At 47.4% G+C, this 20,422-nt stretch overlaps 1 protein-coding gene across 2 annotated transcripts in view; it reads right to left on the bottom strand.

The window, feature by feature from the left end:
- Positions 1-15,459, bottom strand: part of LOC135543320 (serine/threonine-protein kinase 11-interacting protein-like) — a 62,134-nt gene extending 46,675 nt beyond the window's left edge. The window contains exons 1-18 of one of the 2 annotated variants that reach the window (XM_064970499.1): positions 15,304-15,459; positions 15,095-15,174; positions 14,898-14,965; positions 14,473-14,675; positions 14,199-14,273; positions 14,000-14,095; positions 13,810-13,917; positions 13,640-13,711; positions 13,392-13,521; positions 12,716-12,819; positions 11,170-11,259; positions 10,998-11,039; positions 10,697-10,873; positions 8,415-8,502; positions 4,732-5,202; positions 4,319-4,542; positions 3,985-4,095; positions 2,703-2,919 (exon numbers count right to left, since the gene is read on the bottom strand). In XM_064970499.1, coding sequence (XP_064826571.1) covers positions 2,703-2,919; positions 3,985-4,095; positions 4,319-4,542; positions 4,732-5,202; positions 8,415-8,502; positions 10,697-10,873; positions 10,998-11,039; positions 11,170-11,259; positions 12,716-12,819; positions 13,392-13,521; positions 13,640-13,711; positions 13,810-13,917; positions 14,000-14,095; positions 14,199-14,273; positions 14,473-14,675; positions 14,898-14,964 — 2,275 coding nt within the window. In that variant the 5' untranslated portion in view covers position 14,965; positions 15,095-15,174; positions 15,304-15,459. The remainder of the gene's footprint in view (positions 1-2,702; positions 2,920-3,984; positions 4,096-4,318; positions 4,543-4,731; positions 5,203-8,414; positions 8,503-10,696; positions 10,874-10,997; positions 11,040-11,169; positions 11,260-12,715; positions 12,820-13,391; positions 13,522-13,639; positions 13,712-13,809; positions 13,918-13,999; positions 14,096-14,198; positions 14,274-14,472; positions 14,676-14,897; positions 14,966-15,094; positions 15,175-15,303) is intronic. The other variant, XM_064970498.1, reaches the window with a different exon arrangement.
- Positions 15,460-20,422: the final 4,963 nt, after the last annotated feature.

The following is a 20,422-nucleotide window of genomic DNA, read 5'->3' as shown; positions in this document are numbered from 1 at the left end:
GTGTGTGATGGTCTGTGTGTGTGTGTGATGGTCTGTGATGGTCTGTGTGTGTGATGGTCTGTGTGTGTGTGTGTGTGTGTGTGTGATGGTCTGTGTGTGTGTGTGTGTGTGTGTGTGATGATGGTCTGTGTGTGTGTGTGTGTGTGTGTGTGTGTGATGGTCTGTGTGTGTGTGTGTGTGTGTGTGTGAGTGATGGTCTGTGTGTGTGTGATGGTGTGTGTGTGTGAGTGATGGTATGGTGTGTGTGTGTGTGTGAGTGATGGTCTGTGTGTGTGTGTGAGTGATGGTCTGTGTGTGTGTGTGTGTGTGATGGTCTGTGTGTGTGTGTGTGTGTGTCGTGGTCTGTGTGTGTGTGTGTGTGATGGTCTGGGTGTGTGTGTGATGGTCTGGGTGTGTGTGTGTGTGTGTGTGTGATGGTCTGTGTGTGTGTGTGATGGTCTGTGTGTGTGTGTGTGATGGTCTGTGTGTGTGTGTGTGATGGTCTGTGTGTGTGTGTGTGTGTGTGTGATGGTCTGTGTGTGTGTGTGATGGTCTGTGTGTGTGTGTGATGGTCTGTGTGTGTGTGTGATGGTCTGTGTGTGTGTGTGATGGTCTGTGTGTGTGTGTGATGGTCTGTGTGTGTGTGTGATGGTCTGTGTGTGTGTGTGATGGTCTGTGTGTGTGTGTGATGGTCTGTGTGTGTGTGTGATGGTCTGGTGTGTGTGTGATGGTCTGGTGTGTGTGTGATGGTCGTGTGTGTGTGTGTGATGGTGGTGTGTGTGATGGTCGTGTGTGTGTGTGATGGTCGTGTGTGTGTGTGTGGTCTGTGTGTGTGTGATGTGTGTGTGTGATGGTCGTGTGTGTGTGTGTGTGGTCGTGTGTGTGTGTGTGTCTGTGTGATGGTCGTGTGTGTGTGTGTGTGTGATGGTCGTGTGTGTGTGTGTGTGTGATGGTCGTGTGTGTGTGTGTGTGTGTGATGGTCGTGTGTGTGTGTGTGTGTGTGTGTGATGGTCGTGTGTGTGATGGTCTGTGTGTGTGTGATGGTCTGTGATGGTCTGTGTGTGTGTGTGTGTGTGTGTGATGGTCTGTGTGTGTGTGTGTGATGGTCTGTGTGTGTGTGTGTGTGAGTGATGGTCTGTGTGTGTGTGTGTGTGAGTGATGGTCTGTGTGTGAGTGATGGTATGTGTGTGTGATGGTCTGTGTGTGTGTGTGTGTGTGATGGTCTGTGTGTGTGATGGTCTGTGTGTGATGGTCTGTGTGTGTGTGTGATGGTCTGTGTGTGTGTGTGATGGTCTGTGTGTGTGTGTGATGGTCTGTGTGTGTGTGTGATGGTCTGGTGTGTGTGATGGTCGTGTGTGTGTGATGGTCGTGTGTGTGTGTGTGATGGTGGTGTGTGTGATGGTCGTGTGAGTGATGGTGGTGTGTGTGTGTGATGGTCGTGTGTGTGTGTGTGTGTGATGGTCGTGTGTGTGTGTGTGATGGTCGTGTGTGTGTGTGTGTGATGGTCGTGTGTGTGTGTGTGTGTGTGATGGTCGTGTGTGTGTGTGTGTGTGTTGGTCGTGTGTGTGTGTGTGTGTGTGTGATGGTCGTGTGTGTGTGTGTGTGTGATGGTCGTGTGTGTGTGTGTGTGTGATGGTCGTGTGTGTGTGTGTGTGTGTGTGTGTGTGTGTGTGTGTGTGTGTGTGATGGTCGTGTGTGTGTGATGGTGTGTGTGTGTGTGTGTGTGTGTGTGATGGTCGTGTGTGTGATGGTCTGTGTGTGTGTGTGTGATGGTGTGTGTGGTCTGTGTGTGTGTGATGGTCTGTGTTGGTCTGTGTGTGTGTGGTCTGTGTGTGTGTGTGTGGTCTGTGTGTGTGTGTGTGTGTGATGGTCTGTGTGTGTGTGTGTGTGAGTGATGGTCTGTGTGTGTGTGTGTGATGGTCTGTGTGTGTGTGTGTGTGTGTGATGGTCTGTGTGTGTGATGGTCTGTGTGTGTGTGTGTGTGTGTGTGTGTGTGTGTGTGTGTGTGTGATGGTCTGTGTGTGTGTGTGTGATGGTCTGTGTGTGTGTGTGATGGTCTGTGTGTGTGTGTGTGATGGTCTGTGTGTGTGTGTGTGATGGTCTGTGTGTGTGTGTGTGATGGTCTGTGTCTGTGTGTGATGGTCTGTGTGTGTGTGTGATGGTCTGTGTGTGTGTGTGATGGTCTGTGTGTGTGTGTGATGGTCTGTGTGATGGTCTGTGTCTGTGTGATGGTCTGTGTCTGTGTGATGGTCTGTGTGATGGTCTGTGTCTGTGTGATGGTCTGTGTCTGTGTGATGGTCTGTGTCTGTGTGATGGTCTGTGTGTGTGTGTGTGATGGTCTGTGTGTGTGTGTGTGATGGTCTGTGTCTGTGTGATGGTCTGTGTGTGGCACAGAAGAAAAAAAATGGAATACTAACCCATTGGGGCAGCAGCAGGGTAGCCTAGTGGTTAGAGCATTGGGCTAGTAACTGAAAGGTTGCAGGTTTGAATCCCCGAGCTGACAAGGCACAAATCTGTCGTTCTGCCCATGAACAAGGCAGTTAACCCACTGTTCCTAGGCCGTCATTGAAAATAAGAATTTGTTCTTAACTGACTTGCCTAGTTAAATAAAGGTTAAATAAAATAAATAAATAAATAACTGACATCGGTTTGGATATTGTAATAACTGTGCCGGTCCCTAGCATGCGTGCATGTGTGTTCCTGTACGAGTGTGCCTCTCTCACCCAATCCATCTTCTCTGCACTTGTTCTTCCTCTCCTCCTCCTGCTCTTCCAGTCCTGTCCATCCTCTCAATCTCCCTCCGTCCTCCTGCTCCTTCCCTCCCCGCTGTGTGAACTCTGACCCACAGCGTAGACACTGCAGGCGGACACAGCTGGGACGACCCTCCATGACCCGCCGCTCATTCTCCTCCACCACCCGCGACAGGACCTCTGTCAGTGCCTAGCAACAACACCCGCCGTATTTACAATCATGTATTTTCCAAGACATTCTTTGAAACTTTAATAACAGTCCATGTATTTTCCGATAGAACAGTTGTATGATGACAGGCTACTTCAAATTTGTATTGTACCCAAATGCAAGTCCAAACAAGAAAACAGAACATTCAGAATACAGAACATTCCAATGGCTGCTTACGTAAAACACACAAACAACAAGATAGATATCATTGGGCTTTATGAGCTAGGCCTGACCTGTAGGACTGATGGCAACATCCATGGAGTACTGACCACAGCCTTGTGGACGTTTTACAACTGTTTGGACGGATCCTTCTCTTCGCTAATTATGTGTGTGATCAGTCTCCGGTCTGCTGCCAGTAGAACATCCTAACCCATTCATTGATAATAGGCCCCGCTTTACTGAAGTTGCAAGCCAAGAAATTGCGAGACACAGTATCTCACAATAGAATGCTGTTTTTGATTGCAGATAGGCCTAGTGCCCGGTTCTGACTCCGTCTGCCTGGTGGCCGACCTACAAATACTGTGCCCCTCTCCTCTCTCTCCGTCTGTCCCTCGCTATGAAAGATGTGAGTGGTTGTGTTCTCAGAAGTACGGCAACTTATCAGTCTCCTCCGTTCCAAGAATACTGAATCTTAGGAGTCAATCTTGAAACTCAGAAATGGGAGTCAACGTCGGGAATTGACGTGCAAGGAGTCGAGGTATCGATTCTATTGGAGTCGACACTCTCCAACACTACGTCATCATCGTTAACAGTTCGCAAAATGTCAGAGAAAGACAAGCGACAGCAGCGTAGTCCTGGATGGCAATACTTTCATAAGTTAAATGAGAAGGAAATGCAGACAGAGGTGGAGTTGAGGTGCAGTAATGGTAGTACAGGTGCAATGCTTAACCATCTGAAAGGGACGTACCGGGAGACCCAAAGCGTTGCGAGCAGCAGAGTAGCTGCATTGTGAATTCATGGTGGAGTTTAAATGGAAAACAGACTTTAAAAAAATGTCTGTTTAACCGGTAAGAACATTTTCCATTTGTCACATCCCTATTGTGTTACCTGCAGTGCCTCCTGGGGGTCATCATCCAGCATAACATAGCGTCTCCTCCTCCTCTCTCTGCTGATGTAATGGAAGTGAAGCTCTACCGCAGGAAGAGTTCGCTCCACCTCCTAGAGAGAGAACTTTCTTTAGAACAAATACAAAACACACTTCTTTCATCATTTCAGGCAACAACAAAAATAAAATAAATAAATCACCTCCCTTCCTCTTGGCACAATTCCCCTCCCCAACCATGTCTCCCACCACTCACGTTTCCTCTCCTTCCATCCCTCCTCCCCTCCCTCTCTTTCCTTCCATCTTCCCTCCCTCCCCCATTCCCCTCCCGCTCCTCACCCTCTCAGTCCAGGTGACCTGGGACATGGTGAACCTCCCCAGACTGTCCAACTCTAGCCGGGCCTTCAACTGACCCCTGCTCATGTCCACCTCCAGGACGTGTCTTGGCTTGACCCTGAGGAACACAGGACACTGGGCCCTGTTCTTCCTCCTCAGCCCCTCCTCCTCCTCCTCTGATGATGATGATGATAGTACTCCCACAAGCAGGGGGTGACACAGGTCAACTAGAGACAGACGAAAGAGAGGTCAAAGGTTGGCTCAGCATTGCCCAATCAGTTCCTTTGGAACCCCCCAGTCTTTGCACATTTTGGTTGTATTCCCGCTCTAGCACAGCTGGTTGGACTAGTTGAGGCTGGATGATAAGTTGTCTACTTCAATCAGGTGTGCTACTGCTAGTTCTGAAGTGCTCCTACCTCCCAAGTCCTCCTCCTCTTCTTCTCTGGTGTCCGTGGGTGTCGCCGGTGTCCCCTCTAACCCCTGACCCAGTCCCTCTGCCATAGTAGTCTCCAGGGTGGACTCTGTGTGCCCGAGGCTGTGGTCAGGCCACTGGAGGGTGGACTCTGTCTCCAGATCTGCATCCCAGTCTGAGGCCTCCTCCTTGGGCTCAGACAAGAGCAGCGGTGGGGGTAGAACCTCCGGGACTTCCAGCTCTGGAGAAGGAGGCTTAAAGGTGGCGGGGCTCGCCTGGATGGGGCTGTTGTTGGTTGGGGAGGGGGTGGCACAGAGACTGTTGTTGAGGTGTGGAGGAGCTGGCCTGTACACCTTGTCTAGTGTGGCGATTGGCGCCCCCTCTAGGTGATGCTGGTAGCGCAGCCAATCTTCACCCAGTTGGTCCCTGAAACTGTCCATGCGTTCAATCTCCTTCTGGTGAGGGAGAACAATGTCTGAGGGGAGAGAGGAGGTTTATGTTATATATACACTGCTCAAAAAAAATAAAGGGAACACTAAAATAACACATCCTAGATCTGAATGAATTAAATATTCTTATTCTTATTTTCTTTACATAGTTGAATGTGCTGACAACAAAAGCACACAAATTATCAATGGAAATCAAATTTATCAACCCATGGAGGTCTGGATTTGGAGTCACACTTAAAATTAAAGTGGAAAACCACACTACAGGCAGATCCAACTTTGATGTAATGTCCTTAAAACAAGTCAAAATGAGGCTCAGTAGTGTGTGTGGCCTCCACGTGCCTGTATGACCTCCCTACAACGCCTGGGCATGCTCCTGATGAGGTGGCGGATGGTCTCCTGAGGGATCTCCTCCCAGACCTGGCCAAAAGCATCCGCCAACTCCTGGACAGTGTGGTGCAACGTGGCGTTGGTGGATAGAGCGAGACATGCTGTCCCAGATGTGATCAATTGGATTCAGGTCTGGGGAACGGGCGGGCCAGTCCATAGCATCAATGCCTTCCTCTTGCAGGAACTGCTGACACACTCCAGCCACATGAGGTCTAGCATTGTCTTGCATTAGGAGGAACCCAGGGCCAACCGCACCAGCATATGGTCTCACAAGGGGTCTGAGGATCTCATCTCGGTACCTAATGGCAGTCAGGCTACCTCTGACGAGCAATGCCACCCCACACCATGACTGACCCAACGCCAAACCGGTCATGCTGGAGGATGTTGCAGGCAGCAGAACGTTCTCCACGGTGTCTCCAGACTCTGTCACGTCTATCACATGTGTTCAGTGTGAACCTGCTTTCATCTGTGAAGAGCACAGGGCGCCAGTGGCAAACTTAACAATCTCTGGCAAATGCCAAAACATCCTGCACGGTGTTGGGCTGTAAGCACAACCCCCACCTGTGGACATCGGGCCCTCATACCACCCTCATTGAGTCTGTTTCTGATCGTTTGAGCAGACACAAGCACATTTGTGGCCTGCTGGAGGTCATTTTGCAGGGCTCTGGCAGTGCTCCTCCTTGCACAAAGGCGGAGGTAGCGGTCCTGCTGCTGGGTTGTTGCCCTCCTCCACGTCTCCTGATGTACTGGCCTGTCTCCTGGTAGCGACTCCATGCTCTGGTCACTACACTGACAGACACAGCAAACCTTCTTGCTACAGTTCGCATTGATTTGCCATCCTGGATGAGCTGCACTACCTGAGCCACTTGTGTGGGTTGTAGACTCCGTCTCATGCTACCACTAGAGTGAAAGCACCGCCAGCATTCAAAAGTGACCAAAACATCAGCCAGGAAGCATAGGAACTGAGAAGTGGTCTGTGGTCCCCACCTGCAGAACCACTCCTTTATTGGGGGTGTCTTGCTAATTGCCTATAATTTCCACCTGTTGTCTATTCCATTTGCACAACAGCATGTGAAATTTATTGTCAATCAGTGTTGCTTCCTAAGTGGACAGTTTGATTCCACAGAAGTGTGATTGACTTGGAGTTACATTGTGTTGTTTAAGTGTTCCCTTTATTTTTTGGAGTTGTGTGTATATATACACACACACACACACAACACACACATACACAAATATATATATATATACACACACACACACAGTGGGGGGAACAAGTATTTGAAAACCTGCAAAATTGGCAGTGTTTCCTACTTACAAAGCATGTAGAGGTCTGTAATTATTATCATAGGTACACTTCAACTGTGAGAGACAGAATCTAAAACAAAAATGCAGAAATCACATTGTATGATTTTTAAGTAATTAATTAGCATTTTATTGCATGACATAAGTATTTGATACATCAGAAAAGCAGAACTTAATATTATTTGGTACAGAAACCTTTTGCAATTACAGAGATCATACGTTTCCTGTGGTTCTTGACCATGTTTGAACACACTGCAGCAGGGATTTTGGCCCACTCCTCCATACAGACCTTCTCCAGATCCTTCAGGTTTCGGGGCTGTCGCTGGGCAATACGGACTTTCAGCTCCCTCCAAAGATTTTCTATTGGGTTCAGGTCTGGAGACTGGCTAGGCCACTCCAGGACCTTGAGATGCTTCTTATGGAGCCACTCCTTAGTTGCCCTGGCTGTGTGTTTCGGGTCGTTGTCATGCTGGAAGTCCCAGCCACGACCCATCTTCAATGCTCTTACTGAGGGAAGGAGGTTGATGGCCAAGATCTCGCGATACATGGCCCCATCCATCCTCCCCTCAATACGGTGCAGTCGCCCTGTCCCCTTTGCAGAAAAGCATCCCCAAAGAATGGATGTTTCCACCTCCATGCTTCACGGTTGGGATGGTGTTCTTGGGGTTGTACTCATCCTTCTTCTTCCTCCAAACACGGAGAGTGGAGTTTAGACCAAAAAGCTATATTTTTGTCTCATCAGACCACATGACCTTCTCCGGACCTTCTCCGGTCATTGGCAAACTTCAGACGGGCCTGGACATGCGCTGGCTTGAGCAGGGGGACCTTGCGTGCGCTGCAGGATTTTAATCCATGACGGCATAGTGTGTTACTAATGGTTTTCTTTGAGACTGTGGTCCCAGCTCTCTTCAGGTCATTGACCAGGTCCTACCGTGTAGTTCTGGGCTGATCCCTCACCTTCCTCATGATCATTGATGCCCCACGAGGCGAGATCTTGCATGGAGCCCCAGACCGAGGGTGATTGACTGTCATCTTGAACTTTTTCCATTTTCTAATAATTGCGCCAACAGTGGTTGCCTTCTCACCAAGCTGCTTGCCTATTGTCCTGTAGCACATCCCAGCTTTGTGCAGGTCTACAATTTTATCCCTGATGTCCTTACATAGCTCTCTGGTCTTGGCCATTGTGGAGAGGTTGGAGTCTGTTTGATTGAGTGTGTGGACAGGTGTCTTTTATACAGGTAACGAGTTCAAACAGGTGCAGTTAATACAGGTAATGAGTGGAGAACAGGAGGGGTTCTTAAAGAAAAACTAACAGGTCTGTGAGAGCCGGAATTCTTAATGGTTAATACTTATGTCACGCAATAAAATGCTAATTAATTACTTAAAAATCATACAATGTGATTTTCTGGATTTTTGTTTTAGATTCCATCTCGCACTGTTGAAGTGTACCTATGATAAAGATGACAGACCTCTACATGGTTTGTAAGTAGGAAAATCTGCAAAATCGACAGTGTATCAAATACTTGTTCTCCCCACTGTAAACGTTTACCTTGTATAGAGGACTGTGGTCTGGGTTCATATTCATAGTCGTAGTCACTGGGCTCTGAGATGCTAGCCCGTCTCACCCTCACCTTACTCTGAAACAACACAGATGGATATATATATATATTATACACACGACATTCCAGAAACATGCTCCTTCTCCTCTGCCTGTATTGATTTGCTCATTTCAAAATTGACCTTACCCCGTAGACACCCCCTAGCCCCGTAGACACCCCCTAGCCCCCTTACCCCGTAGGTACCCCCTAGCCCCCTTACCCCGTAGACACCCCCTAGCCCCGTAGACACCCCCTAGCCCCGTAGACACCCCCTAGCCCCCTTACCCCGTAGGTACCCCCTAGCCCCGTAGACACCCCCTTACCCCGTAGACACCCCCTAGCCCCGTAGGTACCCCCTAGCCCCCTTACCCCGTAGACACCCCTAGCCCCCTTACCCCGTAGACACCCCCTATCCCCATAGGAACCCCCTAGCCCCCTTACCCCGTAGGTACCCCGTAGACACCACCTAGCCCCGTAGGTACCCCCTAGCCCCGTAGGCACCCTATAGCCACCTCCTAGCCCACTTACCCCGTAGGTACCCCCTAGCCCCCTTACCCCGTAGGTACCCCCTAGCCTCGTAGACACCCCCTTACCCCGTAGACACCCCCTAGCCCCCTTACCCCGTAGACACCCCGTAGCCCCGTAGACACCCCCTAGCCCCCTTACCCCGTAGACACCCCTAGCCCCGTATGTTCTCCCTAGCCCCGTAGGTACCTCCTAGCCCCGTAGGTACCCCCTAGCCCCGTAGGTACCCCTAGCCCCGTAGGTACCCCCTAGCCCCGTAGGTACCCCCTAGCCCCCTTACCCCGTAGACACCCCTAGCCCCCTTACCCCGTAGACACCCCCTATCCCCATAGGAACCCCCAAGCCCCTTACCCCGTAGGTACCCGTAGACACCACCTAGCCCCGTAGGTACCCCTAGCCCCGTAGGCACCCTATAGCCACCTCCTAGCCCACTTACCCCGTAGGTACCCCCAAGCCCCCTTACCCCGTAGGTACCCCCTAGCCCCGTAGACACCCCCTTACCCCGTAGACACCCACTAGCCCCCTTACCCCGTAGACACCCCGTAGCCCCGTAGACACCCCCTAGCCCCCTTACCCCGTAGACACTCCCTAGCCCCGTATGTTCTCCCTAGCCCCGTAGGTACCTCCTAGCCCCGTAGGTACCCCCTAGCCCCGTAGGTACCCCCTAGCCCCCTTACCCCGTAGACACTCCCTAGCCCCGTAGGCACTCCCTAGCCCCGTAGGTACCCCCTAGCCCCGTAGGTACCCCCTAGCCCCGTAGGTACCCCCTAGGTACCCCCTAGCCCCGTAGACACCCCCTTACCCCGTAGACACCCCCTAGCCCCGTAGACACCCCCTAGCCCCCTTACCCTGTAGACACTCCCTAGCTCCGTAGGTACCCCCTAGCCCCCTTACACACCCCCTATCCCCCTTACCCCGTAGACACCCCCTAGCCCTGTAGACGCCCCCTAGCCCCCTTACCCCGTAGACACCCCATAGCCCCCTTACCCCATAGACATCCCTAGCCCCCTTACCCAGTAGACACCCCCTAGCCCGTAGACACCCCCTAGCCCGTAGACACCCCCTAGACCCATTACCCCGTAGACACCCCCTATCCCCCTTACCCCGTAGACACCCCCTAGCCCCCTTACCCCGTAGACACCCCCTAGCCCCGTAGACACCCCTAGCCCCCTTACCCCATAGACATCCCTAGCCCCCTTACCCCGTAGATACCCCCTAGCCCCGTAGGTACCCCCTAGCCTCCTTACCCCGTAGATACCCCCTAGCCCTGTAGGTACCCCCTAGCCCCCTTACCCCGTAGGTACCCCCTAGCCCCCTTACCCCGTAGGTACCCCCTAGCCCCCTTACCCCGTAGGTACCCCCTAGCCCCCTTACCCCGTAGGTACCCCCTAGCCCCCTTACCCCGTAGGTACCCCCTAGCCTCCTTACCCCGTAGGTACCCCTAGCCTCCTTACCCCGTAGGTACCCCCTAGCCTCCTTACCCCGTAGGTACCCCCTAGCCTCCTTACCCCGTAGGTACCCCCTAGCCTCCTTACCCCGTAGGTACCTCCTAGACCCTTACCCTGTAGGATCTTGATCCTATCAGAGGGTTAGTTAAAGCTATTAACATGTATTTTTTCTAGCTGGTCCGGGTTTTAAGAGGTATACAGAGTGGCTAGGGGATGAGAACAGACCCCCAGCCTCTCAGTGAGCTGTGTAGCTGACTTACTTTGGCTTTCTTCTTGCGTTGTCGTGTCACTCCCACCTCGCTGACCGACAGGCTGTCACTCAACTCCCCGCCCCCGCTGGACACTACTTCCTGGTTACCCCGCTCTGGAGCCCTGGTGATCAAAGGCGAGGCCTGGGACTGAAGCTGCCCAATCAGCTGTCCCGGTTTGGGTAGCACCTGAAGGTGGTACAAAAGTGGCGAATCCCACAAATTAACTTAAAGTGGACATCAACAAGTGACCCAACAAGACTAGAGAAGTGTTGAGTATATGCCTGCTGACCCACAGGAGTGGTCTACTCACTGACAACTCTGAAGAGGAGAGAGGGCTGCTGTCCAGTCTGAGCTAGAGGTGAGAGAGGGGGAGAGACAATATTAAACTTGAGGAGGAGACAGAGAATCATGAAAAAAAGACTGGGTCCAAATTCAGCTTTCCAATTTTTCTCCCTCCCTCCCTCCCTCCCCCTCTCACTCACTCTGAGGTAGGCCGCCTTGGGGGAGAGGTGGCGGACAGTGCGGGTTCTGTGGGTCTTCTGGAAGAACAGTGGGTTGCCCTTCAGATTCAGCTAAGAAGAGACAGAGGCTACAGGTCAGCGAGTCTGGGATAACACTGAGGCTACAGGTCAGCGAGTCTGGGATAACACTGAGGCTACAGGTCAGCGAGTCTGGGATAACACTGAGGCTACAGGTCAGCGAGTCTGGGATAACACTGAGGCTACAGGTCAGCGAGTCTGGGATAACACTGAGGCTACAGGTCAGCGAGTCTGGGATAACACAGGCTACAGGTCAGCGAGTCTGGGATAACACTGAGGCTACAGGTCAGCGAGTCTGGGATAACACTGAGGCTACAGGTCAGCGGGTCTGGGATAACACTGAGGCTACAGGTCAGCGAGTCTGGGATAACACTGAGGCTACAGGTCAGCGAGTCTGGGATAACACTGAGGCTACAGGTCAGCGAGTCTGGGATAACACTGAGGCTACAGGTCAGCGAGTCTGGGATAACACTGAGGCTACAGGTCAGCGAGTCTGGGATAACACTGAGGCTACAGGTCAGCGAGTCTGGGATAACACTGAGGCTACAGGTCAGCGAGTCTGGGATAACACTGAGGCTACAGGTCAGCGAGTCTGGGATAACACTGAGGCTACAGGTCAGCGGGTCTGGGATAACACTGAGGCTACAGGTCAGCGAGTCTGGGATAACACTGAGGCTACAGGTCAGCGAGTCTGGGATAACACTGAGGCTACAGGTCAGCGAGTCTGGGATAACACTGAGGCTACAGGTCAGCGAGTCTGGGATAACACTGAGGCTACAGGTCAGCGAGTCTGGGATAACACTGAGGCTACAGGTCAGCGAGTCTGGGATAACACTGAGGCTACAGGTCAGCGAGTCTGGGATAACACTGAGGCTACAGGTCAGCGAGTCTGGGATAACACTGAGGCTACAGGTCAGCGAGTCTGGGATAACACTGAGGCTACAGGTCAGCGAGTCTGGGATAACACTGAGGCTACAGGTCAGCGAGTCTGGGATAACACTGAGGCTACAGGTCAGCGAGTCTGGGATAACACTGAGGCTACAGGTCAGCGAGTCTGGGATAACACTGAGGCTACAGGTCAGCGAGTCTGGGATAACACTGAGGCTACAGGTCAGCGAGTCTGGGATAACACTGAGGCTACAGGTCAGCGAGTCTGGGATAACACTGAGGCTACAGGTCAGCGAGTCTGGGATAACACTGAGGCTACAGGTCAGCGAGTCTGGGATAACACTGAGGCTACAGGTCAGCGAGTCTGGGATAACACTGAGGCTACAGGTCAGCGAGTCTGGGATAACACTGAGGCTACAGGTCAGCGAGTCTGGGATAACACTGAGGCTACAGGTCAGCGAGTCTGGGATAACACTGAGGCTACAGGTCAGCGAGTCTGGGATAACACTGAGGCTACAGGTCAGTGGGTCTGGGATAACACAGAGGCTGTCACACAGTAAACTACTGATAAGCACACTTCTAAGTTCTCTCTCTCCTTCACCATGTTGAGACTGTGCAGCATAGACAGAGGAGCCAGCTGGGAGTGATCCAGTAGCAGGTTGTAGGCCAAGTCCAGATGCTGTAGGGACGACAACTGCTCCACTCCTGCATAGGGTCACAGTCACACACAAATCAGACATCTAGGCATCTCATACTGAGACGGGGGCAGAGTCAGCCATCCAAGACTAACAGAGACTTAGAGAGTACACTGAACAATAGGGAGACGGTTGGGGGAGAGAGATGGGCAGATAGGCAGTACTGGCAAACAAACGCTGGAGTATGCCAGTATATTAATATATTCCTAGCTTCCTGTTTATCTATAGCCCCCAACTGTTTGTGGACACAAGTCTGTAAACAGATCAAAGGCTTTGATTGGCTGATGTTCTTGTCTTGTACAAGGCTTTGATTGTCTGAAGTCCCTCTCTGTTCCAATACTGATAGAGGTCAGTTCAAGGGGTCATGCATAACAGATAGTCTTGAGGGAATTTGCAGATGGAATACTATTGCTAACTGTTTGGTATTGATGATTTTTGGCATACGTTTAGGGATAAAATCAATATTAGGGCTGTGGTAAAAAAAATCATGTTTTTTAAATATCCCATTATCCGTAGAGAAACCACCATACTATCATTCATTAAAGCATGACCAGATGGTGTCTATCAGAGGTGTTACAGTACCGTTGATGGTCTCCAGCTCGTTGTTTCTGAGGATGAGAGTGAGGAGTTTGGCTCTGGAGCTCAAGCCCAGCGTTGGTGCTCTCTGGAGATTGTTAAAGCCCAGGTTGAGGTGCTCTAGCTCACTCAGAGGCTGAGAGAGAAGGAGGAGAAAGACAGTAGATATGGAGATAGCCCAGTGCAGTAACTTACTGCATGTCTCCAACTCTGACCCCTCTCAACACACAGACACAAAACCTATCCAGAATTACCTTGAGAAAGTCAGCACACTCCTGGATTTTATTGTGACTAAGATCCAGAGACTTCAGAACATTCAGTAAACTCTAAAAAAGACAGTGACTCACATTAAAACATGGCCAACATTAAAAACAAATGTCAACATCAGTGAATAAATAAACCAGAGAGCAGGAGCATGTCTTACCAGTGACTCATCCAGGCAGACTATAGCGTTGTAGCTGAAGTTGAGGGTGTGCAGCTCCAGCCAGGGCAGTGCAGAGCTGAGGTCTCCTCCACACAGAGACAGTAGCTCCTGTAACAATAACAGTGGCTCAAACTCCAACACAAAGGGGTCTGTTATTCAGAAAGAGAAAATGGTGAAGTGTGTGTGTTACCTCCAGGGAACTGAGGCTCTTGGAGCAGGTGAAGACCTCTAACTGAGAGTAGACTCCCCTCAGGTCCTCCAGACAGTGAGGGGGGATACGCTTCAACTGGGAGACAGAACAACAGGCCCAGAGTAAGCCAGATTCTTCTATATACAACATTTATACTGTTTTGTTACAAAGGAGAAGTGCACACATTTTCCTCCCATACCTCTAAAGACTTGAGAGACTTGAAAGGAAAGATCTTGACCACTGACTGAAGCCTCGACCCTGGTGGATTGATGAGCTAGGAATGAAAAACCAAAGGCCAAAGAACATTATATAGAATGCTATAGCGCCACCTAGTGGCTCAATGGAATTCCCTAAGATGCCCACTTAATTCAGTTTTATAGTTGGAACATTTTTGTTTATGAAGTGCTGAGAAATTTATGCATACATCTATTACAAAACTGTTCACAAATAGAGCAGGACACACACACACACACCTTGAGGGAGACAGTCTTCTGCAGCACGTCGAACAGGAACTGGAGCTGCAGTAGGGAGGTGGTGTCAGCAGGGTGTGAGGGCAGAGCCAGGAAGCCATGTTGGTGAGTCCTGGAGAGGAGGTACTGCTCAAACAGACGACCGAGGTGCTGCAGAGAGTCTGCCTGTAGAGTCAGGGTACTGCTGCCATCAAGCACAGATGCACCTGGAGAGAGGAGAGACAATGTTAACACACCACTTAAAACCAGCAGTTATAATGCAACATAAAATATATGAAGCATGTAGCTACAGTATAGCTATGAGGCCCTAATCATTTCGAACAACGTCAAAAGAACAGATTAGCAGGTCTGGGATAACAGGGGCTATGTCCAGAATATGTTTTGGGAGACAGACATGATTTCAAGAGAGGGTGGTGATGTTACTATACCATGATTCCGAAGCAGAGTGGCCAAGCTGTTGACAAGGGTGGATTGGCCATTGTGACATCCAGCCATCCTGCAGGTAAACAATGCGCCATAAAATAGATGAGAACACCGAGACAAATGATTCTGGGGAAATGTGACACGTGTAAACAACCCAAACAATAGCAGAAATTGTTAAAATAAAAATACGTTCTCAACTTACAGTATAGAGACGATGGACGCTAACTTGTAGAATACTGGTTAAATACCAGCTAGCTTGTTAGCTACATTGCAACGCAGGACCTGCAGTTGTTTGTGAACGTTAAACTGGGCAACTCACAAAGCCAACACGAATCTATCTCTAGCTAGCTGTTGTAGCTCGTCTTGAATAGCATTCCACAGACTATTTCTTGAGACACCAATATACCTTACCTATCTTATGTGACAGTCAAGCAGTGGTCAACATCGACATTCCCTTCCGATTGCCAGCAATACGACAAAAACATCAGTCAAATAACTTCAAGTGTACTCGGTTGTCGATGTTGACATCTTCACTTGGACTGATGTCACGTGAGGAAGTTTCGAAAAAAATATACAGTGGCCCGGAGAAACCAAATTTCAAAAGGCTGAAACAGGCGTTTTCGTAACTTGTGCCAATCAATGGATATTGAAATGTTATAAATTAGCGAGACATCTCTAAAAAAATTTTTACAAAATATGACTCAAATTTCAGATTCAGTCTGATTTCTTGGCCATAGCCACCACTAGATGGCTCCCTACCTTAAGAAGCAGGATCAAATCATAGGGGATCAACAATATTTACTTTATGACAGTGACAACGCAATGGGGCATTTCCAATTTGCTCATTTGTTCATCTTTATTAAGTGCATTCTGAGAACACGCAGCACATCTTTCGGGTATGCTTTATCGCCCTTTTAAACTGTTCTGGATGTTATCTTTACAGTGGAGTGGAAGGGCAATACACAGTTTTCAACACTGCAAGAAGTAGCCAGATGTAACTATGCAAGGCACGCAAAACAGTATCGTTTAGCCTACTAAAGACTTTTAACAAATTTGTAATTGTGAGTATTTAAGTAAAGTAAGCATTTTTACAAATAGGCCTACTACCAATGCCTTTGCGGGGATCCTTTAAGTTTCCACCTTTTATACCAAATGTCCAAAACTAAGTGGTTTCTCTAATATAAGCCTGTACCATTCATGTCTTGTTGCTAGGCAACACACACACGCACACGCACACACAAGACAATCTTTTTCCATTCGGGACTGGGGATGTTTCCATGTAAGGATTTATGTACGGTAATTTGGTAAACATTTCCATCCACTGAGATGCTCTGGCAGGAAAGGTTCTCTGCAGACCAAGCATGCACTGAAAGCATGTTGGGACTGTTTCAAATTCCCCGATTTTTGGGATTGCATTAACATCAAGCAATATGATTTATGTTATAGAAAGCATGGACCAACTAAACATTGTGGATTAGTTGGTTGCATTTTTATGGGTGGAAATGCCTTCTAAAAAAATCTCTAATTGTGTGACCTTGATTTTCCATTTCAGTTTAGACCATTCAGTCTGCCATCTTCTGTTTGGGATTCTCAATGTATGATCATATGGTTACAGAAGTAAACAAATACACAATGCTTAGGTTATGTTTAGATGTTTAGATGTCTTTGTGTGTATGAAGTGCTGGATTACGTTTATATTGGCCCATAGATCTGGGAATAAAAAGTTTTCCACAATCCTCAACATTTCTCTATTTATCCAATCAGTGACTCAGTCAAATGAATGTCAATTAAGTCTAATCAACACACAAAATAAACCATGCTCCTACACTGTCCAAACGCTGCTCTCAAAATGGAAGAACAATACCTGACCATCCCCCAGCGAGCACAGGTAACCTAGCCTGAAACCTAGCCTGGAACTCCTGTACCCTGGCCTAGAACCTAGCCTGGAACTCCTGTACCCTGGCCTAGAACCTAGCCTGGAACCTAGCCTGGAACTCCTGGACCCTGGCCTAGAACCTAGCCTGGAACTCCTAGACCCTGGCCTAGAACCTAGCCTGAAACCTAGCCTGGAACCTAGCCTGAAACCTAACCTAGTCCCACATCTGTTTGGGCTATTTTTTTGTGTGACACTTACCAAAAGGGTTGACAAAACAGCACAAAAATATCTGGGACCAGGCTACGGAAAACCTCCACCTCCTTTGTGGCCTTTTGCACAGTAGGCTACATGTAAATACAACATGGTTGTAAAACGATTCCTCTATTGGCTCATAATTGGCAGAGAACAGAGGGATGATTCAGGATCGGGACATGTCAAGTCAAGGCTTTTCTTCTTCCAGAACAAGGTCAAAGGACCATATCACTGTCCCTTTTGTCTTCACTGCATTCCAAGGGCTTGTTTTAACTGTTGCAAGTGAACCAGTGCGGTTTACTTTTAGCCCTGAACAAATCAGGCCTGATAGAAGGCTTCGGCAGGTTGAATTAAAGCTTTCTTGGATCTGTTGTAGCAGCTTACTGTACTGGACTGTACTGGACTGTACTGGACTGTACTGTGCTGTATGTCAGAGAGAGAGCGAAACCTCACTAGTAAAATATAACATGTGAGTCAGTAAACTTCTCAGGTCACAATTCATCACAATACAAACATAGGGTGTGCCAAGGCATCAGGCCAGGCTACTGTTCTAATACATTATAGTCATTATAGCCAGGATACTGTTCTAATACATTATAGTCAGTATAGCCAGGACACTGTTCTAATACATTATAGTCATTATAGCCAGGACACTGTTCTAATACATTATAGTCATTATAGCCAGGATACTGTTCTTATACATTATAGTCATTATAGCCAGGATACTGTTCTAATACATTATAGTCATTATAGCCAGGCTACTGTTCTAATACATTATAGTCATTATAGCCAGGATACTGTTCTAATACATTATAGTCATTATAGCCAGGCTACTGTTCTAATACATTATAGTCATTATAGCCAGGCTACTGTTATAATACATTATAGTCATTATAGCCAGGATACTGTTCTAATACATTATAGTCATTATAGCCAGGCTACTGTTATAATACATTATAGTCATTATAGCCAGGCTACTGTTCTAATACATTATAGTCATTATAGCCAGGATACTGTTCTAATACATTATAGTCATTATAGCCAGGACACTGTTCTAATACATTATAGTCATTATAGCCAGGATACTGTTCTAATACATTATAGTCATTATAGCCAGGATACTGTTCTAATACATTATAGTCATTATAGCCAGGACACTGTTCTAATACATTATAGTCATTATAGCCAGGATACTGTTCTAATACATTATAGTCATTATAGCCAGGACACTGTTCTAATACATTATAGTCATTATAGCCAGGATACTGTTCTAATACATTATAGTCATTATAGCCAGGACACTGTTCTAATACATTATAGTCATTATAGCCAGGATACTGTTCTAATACATTATAGTCATTATAGCCAGGATACTGTTCTAATACATTATAGTCAATATAGCCAGGACACTGTTCTAATACATTATAGTCTGTCATTATAGTCATTATAGCCAGGATACTGTTCTAATACATTATAGTCATTATAGCCAGGACACTGTTCTAATACATTATAGTCATTATAGCCAGGATACTGTTCTAATACATTATAGTCATTATAGCCAGGATACTGTTCTAATACATTATAGTCATTATAGCCAGGATTCTGTTCTAATACATTATAGTCATTATAGCCAGGACACTGTTCTAATACATTATAGTCAGTACAGCCAGGATACTGTTCTAATACATTATAGTCAGTATAGCCAGGATACTGTTCTAATACATTATAGTCATATAGCCAGGATACTGTTCTAATACATTATAGTCAGTACAGCCAGGATACTGTTCTAATACATTATAGTCAGGATACTGTTCTATAGTCATTATAGCAGGATACTGTTCTAATACATTATAGTCATTATAGCCAGGATACTGTTCTAATACATTATAGTCATTATAGCCAGGACACTGTTCTAATACATTATAGTCATTATAGCCAGGCTACTGTTCTAATACATTATAGTCATTATAGCCAGGATACTGTTCTAATACATTATAGTCAATATAGCCAGGACACTGTTCTAATACATTATAGTCATTATAGCCAGGATACTGTTCTAATACATTATAGTCATTATAGCCAGGACACTGTTCTAATACATTATAGTCATTATAGCCAGGACACTGTTCTAATACATTATAGTCATTATAGCCAGGATACTGTTCTAATACATTATAGTCATTATAGCCAGGATACTGTTCTAATACATTATAGTCAATATAGCCAGGACACTGTTCTAATACATTATAGTCATTATAGCCATGATACTGTTCTAATACATTATAGTCATTATAGCCAGGACACTGTTCTAATACATTATAGTCATTATAGCCAGGATACTGTTCTAATACATTATAGTCATTATAGCCATGATACTGTTCTAATACATTATAGTCATTATAGCCAGGACACTGTTCTAATACATTATAGTCAGTACAGCCAGGATACTGTTCTAATACATTATAGTCAGTACAGCCAGGATACTGTTCTAATACATTATAGTCAGTATAGCCAGGATACTGTTCTAATACATTATAGTCAGTACAGCCAGGATACTGTTCTAATACATTATAGTCAGTATAGCCAGGATACTGTTCTAATACATTATAGTCATTATAGCCAGGACACTGTTCTAATACATTATAGTCAGTATAGCCAGGACACTGTTCTAATACATTATAGTCAGTATAGCCAGGATACTGTTCTAATATATACAAATATAAACAGGTCATCCAACTGTCCTAGGCCCATATTGGAAATATGCCCTTTTCTAATCAAAAGGATTTCTGCTCAGTGTTGTAATGTTTCACTTCATATCAATCAAATGTTATTCGTCATATGCTTTGTTAACAACAGGTGTGGACTAACAGTGAAATGCCTACTTACACATATTGAAATGAACTATAGCTCTTTACATATGCAGAGAAACAGATAATGTATTCATTCACTGCATGAGGAGATCTCACCCAGCGCTTACTATCAATGTGGACCTGTACTTTATCTAGTGTGTATATTGACTTAATAATTCTGGGGGGAATTTTAGGTAGCTGAACTTAATGGGAATGGCATTGCAATAACCGCTGGCCAGATACTGTGGCATGTTACCCCATTACCTGGTGGCCGTCCCCAGACACTGGACAAACTCTAGCCCCAGGCCTTGTTTATAAACCAGGCCTTCTCTGCTTCTTCTCCCCAATGTTGCTTTTTATAAAATGACATGAGGTTCTACGCAAACACCCCCAGCATCATCCAGATGCCCCCCAAGATACTGGCCCCTTCAGAAGGGCCCTTTCTCCTCGCGTCCGCCCTCAAGGCCGAGCCGGGATGTCGACCATAAATAGGTGAAATACTATGAAATCAGAGGGCACCCACAAAACAAAATAATCCACATTTATATCTGTG

The sequence above is a fragment of the Oncorhynchus masou genome, chromosome 7, assembly GCF_036934945.1.
Source record: "Oncorhynchus masou masou isolate Uvic2021 chromosome 7, UVic_Omas_1.1, whole genome shotgun sequence".
Classification (NCBI taxonomy): Eukaryota; Metazoa; Chordata; class Actinopteri; order Salmoniformes; family Salmonidae; genus Oncorhynchus; species Oncorhynchus masou.
This window is presented reverse-complemented; position numbering and strand designations above follow the sequence as displayed.